General features: G+C 35.1%; 1 protein-coding gene across 1 annotated transcript in view; it reads right to left on the bottom strand.

The window, feature by feature from the left end:
* The window catches only part of luzp2 (leucine zipper protein 2), a 148,806-nt gene that overhangs the window by 12,635 nt on the left and 116,237 nt on the right, over positions 1 to 19,934 (bottom strand). The window contains exons 7-9 of the mRNA XM_014978974.2: positions 12,909 to 12,971; positions 8,415 to 8,489; positions 7,550 to 7,717 (exon numbers count right to left, since the gene is read on the bottom strand). Coding sequence (XP_014834460.2) covers positions 7,550 to 7,717; positions 8,415 to 8,489; positions 12,909 to 12,971 — 306 coding nt within the window. The remainder of the gene's footprint in view (positions 1 to 7,549; positions 7,718 to 8,414; positions 8,490 to 12,908; positions 12,972 to 19,934) is intronic.

Here is a 19,934-nt window from a genome sequence, read left to right on the forward strand (position 1 = left end):
AGAGCCTTTATACACAACAAAGCTGGAACTTATTTTCAGCATTTAAATGTCCTTCTGGATTTTTTTTCTTATGTTGAGAGGTACTTATTAAACAAATCAGAGTTGCCAGAGCTCTGCATTTTCAACTCTCAAGGATGTGAAGTACTTACGTGTTAACAATAAGGTCACATTAAAGCTGACCTTATTATTATTCAATGCTAACTGAATATTTAAGAAAGCAGACATTTTGGATCTTCAGGGAATCTGCAGGTGAATTATGTTGAGCTCTCAATCCTTATGTCATCTATAAATGACAAATTATGGATGTTTAAAAATTGTAGACAATTTCACTTGATAAATGTTCATCAGGAGGATTTCTGAGAATCATTTTATTTTTAAAAAAATGTATATATATATATATATATATATATATATATATATATATATATATATATATATATATATATATATATATATATATATATATATATATGTGGTTTATTTGTTTAATCAAAGAAATAATCACACCAGTGCACAGAGGAGAGCAAAGCAGTGGAATGTTTGAGTTATCTTCTCTGGCACGGTGCTCTCAGCGTCTAATGAATCATCTCCCATCACTTTGATGAAAATTGCATACTATTGGACCACAAGCCTTGGCTCTCCCCCCAAGACTGTTAAATATGAAGCAACTTCCATTTGAATGTTGCTGATCTCTGCATCCTCGCACGAATGAATCTTTCACCAGCTCGAAGTCTTCATGTGTGTCCGTGTGTGATTGTTAGTCTTATCTATGGAATTAAGCCAAGCTAAAGGGTTATGTTTATTCAGACTATATGATTGGAGCTCAAACTGGAAAGATTGATGGTACAAAACAAACATTCCTTCATGAAATGATTTTAAAGCAAAATTAGATTTTAGTTAGACAATACTCCCAAAAGTGGAACATCTATTTCGTCCTTGATTTATTTTACGTATTGCAATATAATTTTACTTTCTTCTGGCCTGGAAATACCTTGGAAGTCCCCAGGATTAGGGAGTCACTGGTTTGAGAAATATCTGGGTTTCCCATCCCCCTTCCACCGACCCGATATAACAATACATATATGGAACTATCAGTGATTTTACAATAATATCACTTTTATTTTAATATATGTAACTGACACATAGAAGGACTTGTGTTGAAAAGCAGCAAATGTAACACACAATATTCACAAAGTGCTGGACAAAATGAGCTCTCTATACAATAATCCATTATAATCATCCGGATGGTTAATTTAATATAAAATTCAGTGTATGTTGGGTTTTAACAAATGAAATGAGTGTTGACTGAGGAAGCCATTGTGTGATGCATTATGGGATCATAAAGTGCAGAGGAGTTTAGTCTCCACTGTATGAAAGGCTGTGCACTTATCACTGCCACAAATTGTACTCAGCTTTTTGAAAAGGTTTTTGTATGAGGAGGCTATTGGGATTGAATTGTAACCAAGTAACATTCTTTTCCATTCCATTGAACCCTAATTTTGAGACTCTCCAGATAAGACTCAATTCAATAGGTCTAGGTGTCATTAGCATATATAAACCTGTGTCTTGATTTGTTCCCTTTTGTGCTTTCAACTCCTCCACGTCTAGAACAGCCACAGCAGTTGACACAAAATGCTTACGGTTACACTCGGTGGTATGGGGTGGCTTGGTGCAGTTCGTTTAGCTATTTCCACTGCTAGTTGGACTCTGTCTAGCCAGGTGAGATTAAAACCAAATGCTTCACGAAGTTATACAAAAACAGTTAAACTATTGTATAAATGCAATTTAATGTGATAACTCTTAAAAATTGCTAATCACAAATGTTTTTTCAGAGAATGAGGTATTTAAAAAAAAAGAATTTGCAAAAAAAGAAATAAAAAAGTATTATCTTGATGTGCTATGCTGGCTAGAGACAGACCAAGAAATTGACATTGATACAAATGCAAGCCATATTAAAAAAAACAAGCAAAGAAAAAAACAACAAAAAGCAATTGATTTATACCTATTCATACCTAGAAAGTACAGTATTTCAATAAAATACTGTTTCGTTATACTTTTTAAGGCACTGTAGACATGTGTCAAGTGACATAAAAGGACACAGCAGTCTGGGCTACATTTATTTAGTTTGCCATTTCTTGTGAAATCTGCTCATTGGGGTTTTAACACCAGACAGGCAAAGACAGTTCAGAGTTGTTGTGGAATGTAAGCAACAACAAACCTCTTTTACAACATGATTTGTGATCCACAGTCTGAAAGCAGCTCTGTATGCCTTGGAGATCACTTCAGAAACAGAAGGTTGGACATCAAGGTTGATTTTTTGCTGTTATGGCTCTTAAGGTCCTCAGGACTTTGTCACTGAGCCGTAATGGTCATGCTAGGAATATCCAAGTCAAGATTACTGGACAGGAGGGATGTACAAATTCTTTCAGCAGAATCTGATGCATATAACCAAATGGTCAACAAGATGAATATTTTTTCTCTGAAATTTGTTTCCCTATTCTTCAGTTTCCTTGTTGATTTTATGATTAGATACTATTTTATGCTCTTGCCCTCTTTTGTTCTAAACATATACTCTCTTGCCTGTTAGATTATTTGAGTTATATTATTTTTGAAATATTAAAAATGCTTAAACTCATCATCTTAGAGTAACTTTGTTGAGTTCTTCATAGCTTGTAATAGGAAAGTGATCGTGTGATAATAATCACAAAGTCAAGTTCTGGACATTTGTGACTCAGCTGTATGTCACTTGGCTCTTCTAAGCTTAGTAAGTATTGTTTGTTGTTTTTCAATGCCTAATGTGAGTTAAATTTGGCAGTGATTTAAACGAGGCCTGACCCACCTCCACATGCACAGGCAGAGTGGACAGATGGAGCACAGCAACTTTTACAGTGGGGGTTAAGTAAGATTTATCAGACAGCCTGTCAAAGTAGCAAATGCTCACAACTGAAATTCTGCTATTTGTATGCTAATGAAGAGGAAAGTAATAACTCTGTTAGCATAAAAATCAAGCCATTGCTTTCTTGAGTTTTTCTACGTATCTTTGCTTTTTTAAGATGTTTATTTTTATCTGGTTTGAGCATGGAAAGGAGGATGATGGGGAAATATGATCTTTTCTACTGTATAATGAAACCTTACATTTTGCTACCAGAATTTACATGTACACAGCTCCTCAATTAGAGGTTACTGTGATCTAACATGCCACAACAGAGGAGCAGCAATGCCGCCATGGTAGTCATGGTGAGATCTGAATGATTAAAGATAAAGCAAACTTAGAAGGAACCGTTTAAGTGGTATGTCAAATTTCACCACCCACGAAAATAAGCACACAGTGAATTGTGGCAGCTCTGAGGGGGAAAAGCCTCTTAAAGCCAGCAATGCTCACCAGGATCATGGCAGATAAGACACAGCAATCCTACGGCCTGCTTGATGATTTCAAAGTGAATGCTTTTCAAAAATAACAAATAATACAATCTTTGTTTGAAGTTGACGTGGCTGCTTGAGGGGAACCAAAACGTCCACTGGAACCATGAACTGAATTTTTATTAAATAACAACTATATGTATATTTTTGTTTCTTCTGAATTGTATTTTTATATCAGCCAGAATGGGTATTTTTGAAGGCCCAATGTTGCTGCATGGATCAAGCCTAGACAGCTGATATTGGTCGTAAAATGTCAGTGTTTTCCAGAGAAAACAAAAAGCAATATCTACACTGAAAGCTAAATCCTATATTTACTATGACTCCCACGGCAGTCACCTTGTTTTATTTCTAAAAGGATTAAATCCTAAAGCCCCAGTTGAATCTGCTGTGACCTTGACTTAAAGAGACTCCCAACAAAGACTATTTGACAGGGAGTAATTTTCATGGCGCACGAACATAGCAAAACTCCCATAATGCTTGAAAGTAATTGTATTTTATATTAAAAGCTACATCACCCTCTACAAAGGCAAGTACAAACTTCCAAACTGCTGCCTGAGTTAGACATGCTATTATTCTGAACACCACTGAAATCATGTTGGCCCAACTCTTATATTCTGTAGTAATTATTTTGTGGCCTATTTCTCTCTAGAGAGTGATACTCAAGGTACTAAATTCACAAATAGCCACTTGAAGAAGAGGTTATAATTAGCTAACAATTTTCTGTTCATATGGCATCTTGTATATTATGTACACACTGATGTGCAGTGAAGTAAATGTTGTAGCAAAAAGGTATATTTCTTTATGTTCCAAAGCTCACTGTTTCAATTTGAAATTAATTTTAGTCTGGATGAATCTAAATAAACAGTGTGCAATGAAAAACGTAAAATTGACCTGCTGTAAAAGCTTGTGGGAGAATTTTGTACACAAAGACACACACAGAAAATTCTGCATATCTCTAACTCTGATCTAACAGACAAGAGCAAAGATTATTTTTGAAATTTGAAATATTTGGCAGGGACTTTGCACAATAATTAAAATTGCTATAAATGTGCCATTTGGGTTTTTCTCACGTGTTGTCCCTGAACATTATTTATTTATTTTTTTTAAAGAATCAAAGCCTTTTCTATTATCGGTACATTTCAACACAAGAAACCACAAGTATAACAAAAATCTAGTAAATGCTTTTACTATTTACACAAATCATAGTAAAAGCATTGTTACTTATAACAGAGCAATTGAACATGCTTGTTTAAAATCTGAAAGCACTGCAAAATTATGGGTAGTTTTTTTAACTTTTGTTATAAAATTAAATTATGCATTTTGAATCAAGATATTGAAGAGAAACAAAATGCTGATTCCATTAGTATAACTACGACCAGAATATGCAACTCGTCATGCACGAAGTATTTGCAAAAAGTTTTGCATGTTAATGAACAAGCAGCTCTTAATGCCTGAATAATAAAAACCAGGGCCCTGATGTATTAAGTTTTGCAAAGTTATTTCACTAAAACTATTTTGAGGAAAATGTATTTTTGCTGTCTTTGCATCAGATTTGTGATGTAAATGTATGCATGTTTCCCTTTGACGAAACTTTGTCACAAGGCACTTGCAAATTCTCATGTCTGGTTCCTGTTTTTAGACATGAACAGGGGATACAGGAAAATGATTGCAAAACAAAAAGCATGGTGGTTCTTTTCTTAAAGAGGTTTTGATCCAACCATGCATTTTCTTCTTTTTTTAAAAAAAGAGAAAACACATTTTAAAGCCAAACCCCTTACAAAAGCATTTTATTGTGTTTTGTTTTAAATGATGTATTTCAAAATTTGGTTTGAGGAAAAAAATATACAGTCCCCTTGTCATGTTGTTGAGAAACAATTGCTTTCCTTTTTTAATGTTGACTTGTTTCAATTTTCTTTGAACAAGCACTGCTGTAGCTAATCATACTCTGGTCTGTTGTTGCATCTCACTGATTTAGTAACCCATCACTAAACCTGTTTAACGATTATTGCTTTTCACACAGGGCCACTAGCAGAGCTACTCCTGCCATTGTTTTGTGTGTTCAGACATTTTTGCTAAGGGAAGCTCTCTCTGTGCATGTTTAGTGTTTTGAGTGTCTGCTGTCTGTCTTCTCAAACTCAAAGTTGGTTGCAGAAAATGGCTTCTGAAACATAGACTGATTCTGACTGGGGCTTTCTTACGGTGAAAAGGGAGTGACTTTTCATTGCTGCCACATGTTTGCTCTGTGTGAGAGATTGCTGTAAAGTCAATGACTGGATGTAACTGGCTATGTTTCCTCACACAGATAACTTTTAACTACTTGTAAACTGAATTAGATTATCTTGTATTACACTGCAGATGTGACGGTGAATCTTCTCTGTCTATATGAATGTGTTGGATTGGTATGAATGTAATTCATTGCATATTTCTGTATAACTGGAAATTAATTTAATCTGTTTATCTTGCAAAGTGCCTTCGGATGACGCTATGTAAATAAAAATCTAAGGTCTAAATTCCATGCATAAAGAGCTCAGTTATGCGGGTATTGTCTATGTTCATCCATTATATGTATCAGTTTTGAACTTTTTTTCAACAATATTGTCAAGACTAAGCATTTTCCAATACTGGCATTAACTCAATATTATCATGAAATTTGAATTTTAAATGCTCTTGCTATAAAAGGCTATTCTAAAAGCGGTGGTTGACTAACTGATCACAAAAAGTAAAGGAACAAAAATGCCGATATATCAATGCCCTTGACAACGCTGCTTTTACTGAGTGCATGTTGTTGCTAGGATACAAAAGCTATTGTTGCTGATAGTCGAGATCTATCTCTCCTTTGCTATTGGTGATTGGGTTCATATGGTGGGTCCTTCCTCCCTCTTGATTTTGCAATGGCAATGAAGGACAATAAAAAAACTCAGGAAATGTTGCAGTTCAACTATTTTTGACTGAGAACAATGTGAAGGCAGAACTTTTTTTTATTTTTTTTTCTCAGGGACCTACAATTTGTGAACTGCATTGAGATATACTTTTTATTTTCTCCTGGCAAGCATTAAAATAGCAAACCTGCTTCAATCTTTTAGTAAGATTTGGTCTTCTTGGCCAAAATTATTATTATTATTTTTTTAATATTAATGCCATGAATGGATTAGATACTTAGATAGAATGGTTTATTTGTGTTTCTCTGCTTTGCATACTACAGGGTCTGCAAGTTGTTCAAACCCGTGTTTGACCATCCATCCATCCAGCACAAATGATTACACTCTCTCGTGCCACTCTTCAGCTCTTCATGGGAAATTTCCAAGTCATTCACAGGCAAAATATATTTGAAAAATATTCAACATAAAAGTTATGTGTCAAATGTAACTCAGGTAGGCTTTGAGTCTACTCTTAAACCAGGACAAGTACAAAGTAAGGAGCCTGGTTGGTTTCCAAATCAAAATCTCAAGTCACCAAGTGGTTTCATTTAATGTGGAGATGTTCTAGTTCTTCATTTTCTTGTTTTTTTTTGTGCTCCAAAAATATGGTTTAAAACAGTAAGTTATTTAAGAATAAGTCATCAAGTTCATCAGTCCTGTTAAGGATACAATAATTTAAAAGGACAGTGTAAAATATTTAAGGAAATGTTGGACAATGACTTAGACACAGTGATAGATAAATGATATTAGGAGGTAAAACACGTTTTTGTAGTGAGAAATGTAATCAGTCTAACTCACTTAATGTTGGACAATGAAGGAAAATATTATTTTTACAAGTTTTCTTGAGCCTTTGTGTTATAGGTCTCCACTGATGAATATTTTATACAGTAAACAGTCTTTAATGTATAAAACACTAGTGAAAATAGCAACTTGTAATCTTAGAATGTTAAAATTCTAATTTTCTTCTCTAGAGTGAATAAAACGATTTATACAAGCCAGTGTAAAAGACAGCTTGGCAGAGTCTATATTGACATCTGAGAAAGAAACATCCTGCTCAAGGACAAGTGGATCTCATCTACAGCAGATGTAGGCTCAACAGAGCAATCTCTTTACTCATTCATCAATTATAAAAAGGTTGAGTTTCTTACAACGCCCAGGCCATCTCTTGGAATAACATTAAATCAGATGGAACTGTGTGAAATATTGAATACCTTAGCATGTGGCTGCTGAAAGGTGAGTCTGGAGCTGTTGATGAGCGATGAGTATCTGAATAGGTGGCTGGGGGAGGTGGGGAATCTGTGGCTGCTGCTGGGCTGGTTGTGCAGGACAGCTGAAAAGCAGATGTGAACTGTGTCCTTCAGTGCCTTCAGCTGTGACTCCTGTCCCCGCAAAAGATTACACACAGAAGACACCTGAATCTCTCCTTCCATCCGCATGAAAAATGTACGTGAGCCGTAAAGCCAGAGGTCATGCACTAAAGTGACTGCCAAACACCTAAAAGGCATTGTTAGGTAAGACACAAAGAAAAACTCGGCATAATAAATATTCAGTACAAAAAAATCATTTACATTTAATCAACAATAACAGACAGAATTATACATACAATTATTTTACAACAGCCCCTGATGTCAGTACTCCAAAAGATGAAGTGCAAAATTACCTTCTTTTGTAATCTGCATTTTTTTTTCTTTACGCAATTTCAGCTCATCCAACTAAACCCTGCTAACAGTATGTCAACAAACATATGTGCAAATGAAAAAAAAAAATCTTACCAATTAAACTTGAAGCATGTCTCTAAATGACTGAATCTAAACAGTATGAAAACACAATCTTGGGTGTGAAAACTAAGAGAAAAATCTGGGTATTTACTCCTCTGTTCAGAAACTACTTCTAAACAATGCTGCTTATTTTGGTGCACATGATTTATTCATTCAACAATTTAAATGTCATTTCTTTAATTTCTTAATTGCTGCATTTGAATGGATCAGATTAAGATATTCAAAGCTGCTTCAGACATTCAGAAAGGTTAAATAGGTATTATTGAGCAACGTAAACATCAAATCCTTATTATATCACCTTATCAAGGGCTGTCTTCTCTAATTCCTCCTTGGCGATAGTTAGCTTGTGCTCCAAGTCCAGAAGCTGTTGCCCCTGCAGAAATATATGACCTTAGAATAGGATTTCAGATTTTTCTGATTTCTGATTTTTAGCACAAATTATCAAACAACCACATATGTAGGGAAAAACAATACTGAAGGTCTATGAAGATATTGGAACTGTTATATTTAGCATTCATCAATTGCTACACAAAGCTATGATTAATTTGACCTCTACAATTAAAATTGACTTGATAATTCCTTCTCCAAGAGTCCAGAACTTAGTATGATTTAAAGAAAAATTGCTATAAAAACACAAGCACACACACACACACATATATATACATACATAATATACATAAAGACATAATCATTACGTCTGCCCCTCTTTGTCAAATACAAGAAATACGAGTTAATTCTTGACACTTCTAAGAACAGAGCCTTTGAAATCTAACCAGTCCCATAATGATCATTATTTTTTTGACTATATTCCCTGGATGGAAGAGAACACACAAAAGGGTCATATTCCATAAATGAGATGATTAACATGACACGAGAATCAACACCGGTTCCTCTGAGGAGTCTTTTATTATTGATAAACTCATCAGTAGGGCAGAAAAATACTCTCATTTTAGGATAATTTGCATGCAGCGTACGCTTGACCGGCCTTGATAGTGGACTTTTGAGCCATGAACTTTTATTGTGTGTCTTTTACTGGCCTTTCAAAGTGATAAACTGTATAAGCTTACATTCTGGAGCATCCAAGGTCAGATAGCACAACAGATAGTAATGGCAAACTCTGCAAACAGTCCATGACGTTAGAGATTGAGATGATGAGCCAAAATGAGATTTTTTTTTTTTTTTTTTAGAATTTTATCATTTTTAAAGACAGGTCCATCCATTCTACCATTTTTTCTTTAATAATCATATTCATTTTTTTTTTTTTTTTAGGATCAGTCATTCAGGGATGATAAATTATGATATATTATTAAATGATATTGAATTAAATTCAGTTCAGTTTATTTACCCGAAAGTGAAAATCCCCAGTATTACTCTTAAAAGTATCACATATTTCTTCCAGTAGGTCTCCTCTCACACAAAGCAGAGTTTGGAACTATTACAAAACTCATTTGTTACTGTTGTGCTGAAGAGAAAATCAGAGCTTATACATCTTCAGGAGCAGTTCTTTCATAACACACACTTAATTTCTACATCATGGGAGGGGGAGGGACTTAGATATTTTAGCAAAGATTATATTTTTGAGATTGAAAGATATTTAATTAGATATTTACCACTCCAGTCCAGACAGTGTTGGTCTAAACATTGTTCATGCTTAGATCTTCATGCTTTACATATCTTCACTCTTGCTTAAACAGTAAAATTATATTTAGTAAAGAGTACATTTTTGCAATATGTACTTTTGGTATTGAACAATGAGCTCACTATATATTTAAAGGATATGGACATTTTGTAGTGTGTTTTTGTGCTGTATCACAGCACACAGTGATTACATCTATTACACAGAGCATCATCACAAGATAGTCCATTGGGGAGGATGCATGCCTGACCACTCACCCAGAAATGCTGACTTCCAGGGTTAGTGCCTCCAAATCGCAAGCTTCATATTTCTGTGCTGAGTCCATTATAGAGGTTTGAGGTCAGTGGGCCACTAGCTTTTCGGCTATATACAGCATGCAGCTCCATCAGGCCATCGTTTTTCTTTAGCCCTTTTTCCCTTTCTACGCTCGAGGAAAAACAGCTCTGGGGGCAAATTTAAAACTGGACTGATGGAAGAAAGAAGATATGAAAGCCTGAAAAGAGCTCCTGCTCCAAAAATACTCTCTCAGGGAAATACTGCAAAGGCACTGGCGGTCCTTTCAACATTTTTGATGGTAAGTGTGAGCAGGAGAGGGGAGACCTGCGTCTTTGAGCTGTTTATAGCTGACACATGATGTAGATGCTGAGTTGGATTTCTGTTGCTGTCTTGAAGTTCTACATTCACAACAAAACCACATTAAGTGCAGAACTTCTAACAAGACAGTATGTCCCTATTGTGAATCTGCATTTCTCAGATTTTAAAAACTGAGTATTCCGTTTTTATAGCTCCAACTGTGTTACTTTTCAAAACATAATTCCACTGTGAAGACCCAATAGCGGCTTCACATCGATCGTGTTACAACAAATCTAATGATGTTACTAAACTGTAGTACTGTGTGTACACAATTGATTTAGCTGAAAGCACCGTGTCAATGAGTTGCTTTAACATTTTATAGAGAACTTTGAACTTAACAGGGTAGTTTTCAACATGACAATCTATTTTAGTAGTCTAAGAACTTTGCAAATAGGAGGAATTAAGAAAATATTTGTTTCAATTCCCCTCAGATTTTGAGGTCATAGTGACTCCTATGCACCTGATGTGTGGCTATTAGCTTCAGGCCATCGCAAATTTAAATTTTTGAGTAAATTTGTTGCTGATATATGGCTCTGATCTCTCTTAGCATTATAAACCTGAATGGCGGTAGAAGCTACGAAAAGTCGAGTGGTAGTTACTACATTATAAAATAATCAATGGGTGAACTGGCTCATGATATTTGTCGAAAATATTTTAAAAGCTAAACAATGTGAGCTGTTTCATGTTATGGGCATCAAGTTGGTTCAGAAAGATTAGGAGGTGAAACTAGTTCTTGCTGCAAATGGAGTTTCTAGACATCAAGGAAGGCAATGACAATCCTAAATGGTCAGCTTGTGAAAGGGTAGGATGGAAATGTGACACAAAAGGTTTGCTGTAGCGTTGAAACACAATCTGTGTGACAAGCTTGCACTTGAAGCACTGAATGCATTTGAAAGGCCAGCAACAATTTCAAGGCAAACTTCTTACTTTTATTGTTTTGACAAAGATTATTAGCTACACATTTTGTGTCTGGTGCCACAGATTAAGACTGCTCAGTTATATACCATGAGCACTTTCATTCCTTGGTGCTGGCTTCATTGTTCAAGTACACTTCATTGCAGAATACATTTGGCTCCACTGAAGCATCTGATTGACCAGAGACACCTTTAAAGTGGGATACATCTTTGCAGCCATATCATGAAGCTGTAATGTAACATAATATAACAGTCCATTAACCCATAAATTAGAATAATAAGTTCTGTTGAGTTCCTTGATCATTCTTATCAGCATGCACTGTGATGTGCTGCAAAATGCTCTTTGATATGGTACAGCAGCTGTCATAACCCATTCAGTTGCTTTCTGCTGGTAGGTTGACTCACATTCCCTCTATGATGTTGATGACATTTACATATCTCAAACTACTCTTTGCCACTTTCTGCTCCTTTGTTGCTTGCTGGGGTTTGGATTGTAGCACATAGGAATTACAGATGAGGTTTCAGCAACAGGAAGATCAGGTTCAGAAAAATGTGAATCATATCTGTTTGACCTTCCCACATGCGGAAAAGAAATCAGGTCGTACCATCAAACAAGGCTGACTATTTCAATGGAAAAGAAAAAAAAAATGCCCAAATTACTCTCTTGCCTTTATGATTGCAAACCACGTCTTCAGCATAAATATTAAATGTTTGACATTGAGAAATAAAGTTCTTTTACCTGAGTGACTGATCCAGTTTAGAGACAGTGATTTACAAGATCTGACAGGAGCTAAACAAGTCAATACATTCATCATTCACGGAACAAAAGCAGACCTAAAGATCAGAACACCCAGCGACAATAAATTCAGCTTTAGAGCTAATAGAAAATGTAGTCTGCTATCAATTCACCTTTTTTTTAAAATCATATCTATCTCCATATATTATAACTTTAAAGCATCAAAATGCACATTTATAAGGAGGCATTACAGGCCATTTTTGCAGAAATATGGACTGACATTTTACCACTGCAAACAAGGCCGGAAAGGTCAGTTCGTGTACCTGTGAATGCCGATAAATATTACGTGCTCACTCAGATATGAGAACATTTAGTCCTCACAATACAGAAGAGGCAGACAAGTAAGTGAAATTGGCCACCAGTTGTTTTTTTTTTTCTTTATTTACCACTGCTCATATTCTGCTAACAAAGGTAGCACACGAGTAATGGATATCTGATTCCTTGAAACAAGGGCCTCCCAAGGAAATACAGGAAAACATGGTGTCATATGTAATTTGGGTCAAGAAAATTTTCATTTATGAGCTTACGTAATTCTGCATTATCATCTGTTGTCGAGAATGGTCAACCACAAACCTTGTTTGATTGAAAGGGATGAGTCGTATCATGCAGAGGCAAAATCAGAGAACAAGATTTAGCAGTATGTGGTTTAAGAGACGGCCAATTGACTTTGCAGGCTGCTGTCTGGCTGCAGGCAACTTTGTAATTGCCAGCTGAATTAATTGGAGTACCGTCTGTGATGGGATCATATTTTTTTCAAGGTAAGTGTTTACCCCTGGTCTGTTACAAAGCCACCCACCTTCAGTTTGAGCTTACCTTAAAAATTAAATCCTTTTTCCCGTACCGCAGTTCTTTCAGTTGAGCCTGGATTTTTTTGGACTGCAAGGGAAAGATAAGAAAATAAGTGTTAGCTTATTTAAATAGCAAAACTGGTTTGAGATGTAGCTGGATTCTGCAAGCTGCAGCAGAAGAGTCCTTTGTGAGTGTTCCCTGGGCAAAGCTCTGGCTTAAAGAAAGGCCCTACTGAGAGGAAGAAAACATCAAATCTGCCCTTCACTGAACTGCATAGTACACAGAATAATGCAGTCATGCAGTGGCTTCTTGCCCACTGTCTAAGTCTGAATTCTTACTGCCCCCACACATGCGACTGCCGCCGTCGCTACATACTTGCGGGTTTTTACATTGTGACTGGGTCTGGCCCATTATTGGGTAGCAACACACATAAACAAAGAGGTTCTTCACTGCCAACTACCCTCAGCATGAACAGCGTCCAGAGCTGCCTGACATTCACTCTGCTGTTTCACATCACTGGGCACAACCTAACACAGGGGCTGTCTCTTAGTCATACTGCCATCCTCAAAACTGCTTATATTGTCAGGACACTGAAAGCCTTCAAATGGAGCCCTTTGGTTTCTGACAACAACTTATGACACCAAAATATTTTTAAGTTAGGTATGCACTGTAAACTATGGAAGGCCGAGGAGGCAAGTGTGAAAAGAAATTAAGGATCACTCTGACAAAAATGTTCTTTTTCTCACAGGTATAAATCATTTCAACAAGTAAAGAGTTCTAAAGGAGGGACCATAAGTCTTTTTTTCTAAACTTAAAAATCCTTTTTTAAGCCAAAAAAAAATGTTGTAAGATATAAATTGAGAGAAATTGCATCCATTCACAGAAGACCTTCCAAGTTCTAAATCCACTTGAAAACATTTGGGGATGAATGTAAATGAAGATTAAAAAAACAAATTTCAGTTGCAGAAAGTGAATGCTCTTTCTGAAGCCATAGTTGCGTCATGGAGCAACAGTTTGAGCAGCCTCCCGCAAACACTTAATATAAAACGTCCTTAAACAGGTTTTTAAAGTAATCAACAAAAACAGCAGGACTGTTCATTACTGAATTATTTTATTGACATACTTAATTGCATGTTAGAGGGATTTTTTTTTTCTAGAACCACATGCTTTTGTTTCATTCTGCATTTCAGAACTGAGAAAGAGGATTTGAGAAAAATCAATTTGCTTCTTTCAAAAATGAAAAAAATAAATTCTGCAGAAAGCCAGAAAAGCTTAAAAACGAAATGAAAGGCAAAACAGACTGGACTCAGAAGATGAAAAATATTATTTTTTTTCCTGCATGCATTTTAGGGCCAAGCAAAGCACAAGTAAATAATCTGTTGAGAAAAATGTACCATTTTACCTCAGATATGCAAGGAGTAATTATTTTAGGCCTGTTACAAAAAAAAGAAATGCTGCAAAATTATTTGTCTTTTTGTCAGTTCACTGTGTTGCGATGAGCTCAGTTGCAATGAACCATAGACATCTGCACCGAGTCTTAACTTATAAATCGGAAAGTCTGAATATACTGAGTTTTCTGAATTGTTTTGCCATCTCCTTTACCCTGGAGAATTACAGCAGTATTTTCCTTTATTTTTTGACTAAAATCCTTCACACACGAGGCCTGCATTCTCAACAGTTTTTCAAAAACAGTCAAAATACAGTGACACTGTGTTTTGGAGCTTGTTGTAGTTTAACATCTTTCCCAAACTTTTTTAAGAGAAGTCTCACGAAATGTGTCACTGTGAGTCATCATCCCTGGGAGGTCGATGACAGAGCTGTTAGATTTCAGCAGTCTGTCCAAAGGACAGACATAAACAGAACAAAGTGTGTCTTCATCTCTTTTCATCCAAAAGGTTTACTGTTTAATAATTAATTACAAGCTCTCAAATATGGAGACAGTTGTAGAGTTTAGTAATATCATTAATTTGGATTGTTTTTGGTGAAGCACTTATTGTTGTCTGTTCAGCCCCAAGGTTACAGGCTTATTAGGAATTGTTACTATAAAATCTCTAGTTTTCTGAAGCCACCCACTACAGTTATTTTTGTAATCAAATTAACTTCTATTACATTTTTTGGCACCTCAATTAACTCATGCAATAATGGTAAAGGAAACATTTTCCATTTAGTAGCTCTTTATAGGTTGTTACTTTTAGATATGCTTTTAATTTGACAAACAAGCCTCACTGGGATGTGTACTCTAAATTATTGAAAACGACTGCAGCTGTAATTAAACTGTTGCATTAAAGATGTGCTGGTAGTCCTACTCTTACAGGCTGTAAACCAGCCCTTTTTAAAGCTTTGATTAATATTATTACATGCAATTATAGATGTCAAGGATGAATAAAGTATGTATTTAATTGTTTTGATTATTTAGAAATATGTGTCTTTGCTGGAGACCATCCAACCATTCAGGTAAAAGCAAAATTCTAGCTGGAATTCATTAGAAATGAAATTGCAAAAACATGAATTTTTATTTACTGTGGAACTGGACCAGATTTATAAAATTCACCCAGTGGAAAACATTAAGAACAAGCAAATGTAATTCTGGAGGGTCCTTCAAGGTTTTACAATCAGAAATCTCCTTTACCTAGCAGTTTTAATCAAGCTTAAAATAACTGCTAAAACACTTCCCACATTCTATTTCATGATTGAAAACTTTGCAGATTTCTGAATTTAGTTTATATTTACATTTAAGCAAAGGAAAGTCATGTTAGCAAGTCTCTGCAGAAATGTTAGAAGGATCTAACAGTTTTATTTTTGATGCAGCCTCAGAAAAGCTGTTTCTTAAAGCGTTCTCCAGTATAAGCAGCAAAAACGGATGCTTTTTCTTTAAGACAATAATGCTTATTTTTTTCTATTGTGACTCACAAAAATGACCCAATTTTAGTTCATCCGTCTGAAGATGAAAAAGAGAAAAGAAATACTGTGAAATGTCCAAAGTACATCCTCCCAGAAGTATTGTGACTTGTCAACATTTATTTTAGGAAACTCAAGTCATACTCTTTTATGCCTCTAGTTCAAAAGTGGGGTCTTGCTGGGTCTTCTTCCTTGGAGCCCACTTTCATTCAGAAAGCAAAGAGACATTGTTGTTCCTTCATTTTGAAGTTGAGATTGTGTCTTGTTTTGAGGTTTTGTGTGTCTGTTTTCCAACAATTTAAACTATTCACTTGGGAGGCTCTGGATACAGTTTTTTTCTCTTGTTCAAGGAAGTAATAAAACAATGAACTCACAACAATAAATTCAAAGTGTTTTACATTTAAGCCAAAGTGAAAGCACAAACATACATAATAGAACAAAGATCACACAAGCAACAAAAAAGCAGAAAAACTGATAACCATTAAAGAATAATCTCAAACAAATTTACTATTGTATTGTGACTCCATGACAACCAATTTCAAATCTGTAGATTGTGGTGCTGAGTTGCAGTGTTTTTTTTTTCCTGCTGATCACAAAAGACTCAAGGTATTTATTTTACATACTTCTTAGGACCTTCTGTGGGGCTCAGTTCTATTCTACTCATGTGAAGGTCTCTATTGGTAACACAGCAAGATTTTAATGAGGTTGTAAGTATGGTCAATGCAATCATTTTAATTTCTAACATATTGCTTAAAAACATGAACAATAGTAAATTTGCAACAGAATTTACTTTTAGTTTGCATTGTCCTTAAAAGCTGAGAATAATGACACTAACTGAAAATATTTTGCAGGGAGAATGTTGTAAACTTAATGACTACCAGTGCATCTTGTTTCTCATGGTTGCTCATGATTAGTTTTTGAAAGTTGTGTCTTATAATAAATTGTATTTCAGAAGATGGGATTATAACACTTAAAGAAGACTACATGTAGTTTGACCCAAATATGTTCTATTTAATAAGGTATGAGTTGGGTTGGTTCGACTATACACAATATTCCTATTAGATGTGAACTAGATCAGTTTGTCTTGTTGGTGCATTTTGATTACATTTGCTGTGCATTTGTTCAAAATGGCACAGTATTAGCAAATGTTTTCAATCAATATTTTTGAAATGCTTGACATTTAACAATCAGATGATATTTACTGAAATCTATTTCTCAATTTTTGTATTTCTAGAATCATCAGGGGTCTTTATTTTATACAGAAAATTGGCCAGAGAGAAAAGCACAGCAAATGACCGCAATCTAAATCTCAAATTAGGGAAGGAAATATTCTAGTATCTATTGTGTCTAAAGTAGGACGGCATGACCAAAGAAAACCTTTCAGTGGTGAAAATACTGGTGAATATTGTGACAAAGACATTACTTGCCGTTTAAGCCTATTTTTGTGTTTTCCCTCTTTCTCATCTGTGCCTCTATTGCTCTGGGGCCTTTATTATTTTGAGCATTGTCATTTGTGTCCATAGTGAGCATCTGCTTCCATGAAACTGTCCAACTGAGTAAATATAATGTGTTGGCATGTAAAATGCAACTGTATCAGCCTGTGAACTATATAAAATGCATTTGAATTGTTCAGGTTATTTATATATCTTCTGTTTAACAGAATCTATGGTTTCCAAAAGTTTTTTTTTTCTTCTGTATCTTTCATGATGCAGTACCCTGGAGATGTGGGCCTTATAAAGCCGACAGTAATTATTTCTAACATGAATGGCTGGAAAACAACCACTGTCAGCAGGATTTTACATTATGTTTGAAGGCTGTCTTTTAGAAGTAAATGCGTTATGTTTCACATTCCTCCAGTGAATGCAGTGAGGTATGTTTTGTTTGTATTTCATTTGTATTACAAGCCTCTGTTCTTTTATGTGAATATGTTTTGTTGTTTTTTTTTTTTTTTTTTTTCAATTTTCAAGGTCATCCAGAAGACTTTATCTGTAATAAAGGGAGATGCTGAAATAAAAAGCTAAAAATCACCTATCAAGGCTTTGCTAAACTGTCTTCATGAGCTGGGGGTCTGATACAGAAAGTTTATTACACTTGGATTATACTGCCCAACAATTATTGCAGTCTAAACAGTCCTTTGTAAGATTAATATTGCAAACACTTATATGGCAATACTAGTATACAATATATTGTGTAGTTCAATTATCCAGTAAATGTTTTGTTCCTTTTATCTACACACAAATGTGTATACATTAACATAAAACATAAGTTTTTCCCTCAGTACACTTTCTAGAAAGAAGTGACTTCTCTTATTTGAGTTTGTTTTACCATAAATTGTCCATGTGGAACAACACAAACAATCCCCATGACAAACAGATCCAAAGGTGACAGCACACAAATTGGCAGTGGTACTTAATCAAAAAATGCAGTTATCCCCACCTTATGCTGAATTTTTAAATGCAACAGGAGTGCAGCATGGTCATAGACCTACACAGTCTAGCAGTGAGTAGCTGACGGCTAAATGCTCACAGACTCAACCATTATACTTCAATCATTTCTGTCAGAGTAATTTGATTTATTCAATATGAATAGTAAATGAGGTAGACAACCATAGCCATACATTTATATTAACCACAGATTCAGCCTTTGTACACTCCCTACGGATGGACAAATTGCATTGCAGGATATATCATACGGCAGTGAATGCACATTTCCCAAACAACGTGCTATCAAAGCTGCCAAACATCAAACAAACCATGGGAAGATCTTACTGTGATTTTCCTTTCCTGAAAGAGGCCTGGGGCATCCTAATGTTACATGGCATTTAACATTATCACTTATCATCATGTTGGTGCCTCCTGGAAGGCTTAATAAATCTGCAATTGGGCTAAAACTTGAAAGTGCAAACACACACAAAAACCCCACCTAAGACATAAATGGGGTAATGTGATTGACATGGATACTTATCCATTAGAGTTCTTAAATCAAAAGCAGAAAATGGCTGCACTATCCACTTTTTGTAATTGCACATTTTAATAATTCCTTTCAGCCATGTGTCAGAAATTAAATAGGTGTTAGTCTGAAAAAAAAACATACATCAGATTTCTACCCGTCTACCTATAAATTTACTGATAAATTACAACATTATTGGCAAATTAATTTATTTAAACTTTTTAAACATATGATAGATTCATTACTCACTGAGTGATTTTTTAAAATTGTTATTCTGATTTATATCTAATACAATTTTAAAATCAATTTTTCAAAACATTTCAAAATAAATCACTGAATACAATACATTTTTAATACAAAAATGATATGTCTCATGAGCAAGACTACTGACATGATTCCACTCACACCGTCCACAAGGCAGATAAACTTAGAAGTTTACCAATAAATAAGCTGGCTGCTTAGAGAGAAAGCTTGGGGGACATTTACAAGACTTGAACCATGACTGGAGTCGATCCCACAAAATTCACCAAACACAGATATATTTGAGCTGTAAATGTCTCAATCCTTATATTAACTGCTAAACCAAAAAAAATCATCTTGTGTTGGCAAAGCAGAAGTAAAACTAGATAGTTGTTCAGTGCTCCAAAGGAATCTTTTTAAAATGAAAGTAAAGAGAAAAGGAGGACACAGATTTAGCATTTCAACTTGAAATTCATTATCCCAGAGCCTAGAGGAGATGTAGATGGCACACAATCCAAGTTGCTTGCGGAGCAAATGTTAATCTCCATGATACATTAGTTTCACTTATTGCATTGAATAACTAAAACCAGTTAATGTTTTCTGTTATTCAATCTTATTGAGATGGAACAGTTTTAATGGAATAATTCATTGTTTTCTATCAATCGTTTGACAAACAAAAAGTAGTTTGTAAAGACCTTTCTGTCTCTCTGACAGTTATTCACCTTCTCTTTTTAATAAATGTGCTAGGAGCATTTATCAAAAAAAAAGTTTTGGGACTGGAGAGATTTTCTTCAAAGCTCATTAATTGTCCCCAATATCTAAAATGATAATGACATGAAGCTTCATTCAAAAAGCCCTGCAGAATTAATTACACAAGGCCATTCACCTTGGAATGTGTCATTACATGAAATCCTCCTAAATCTGCAGTTTTATATTTTAGCCCTTTTGTTGAAATAAGTGCTG

This window comes from Poecilia mexicana, unplaced genomic scaffold, assembly GCF_051168715.1.
Source record: "Poecilia mexicana isolate PSO_F unplaced genomic scaffold, ASM5116871v1 scaffold_3, whole genome shotgun sequence".
In the NCBI taxonomy this organism is placed as follows: domain Eukaryota; kingdom Metazoa; phylum Chordata; class Actinopteri; order Cyprinodontiformes; family Poeciliidae; genus Poecilia; species Poecilia mexicana.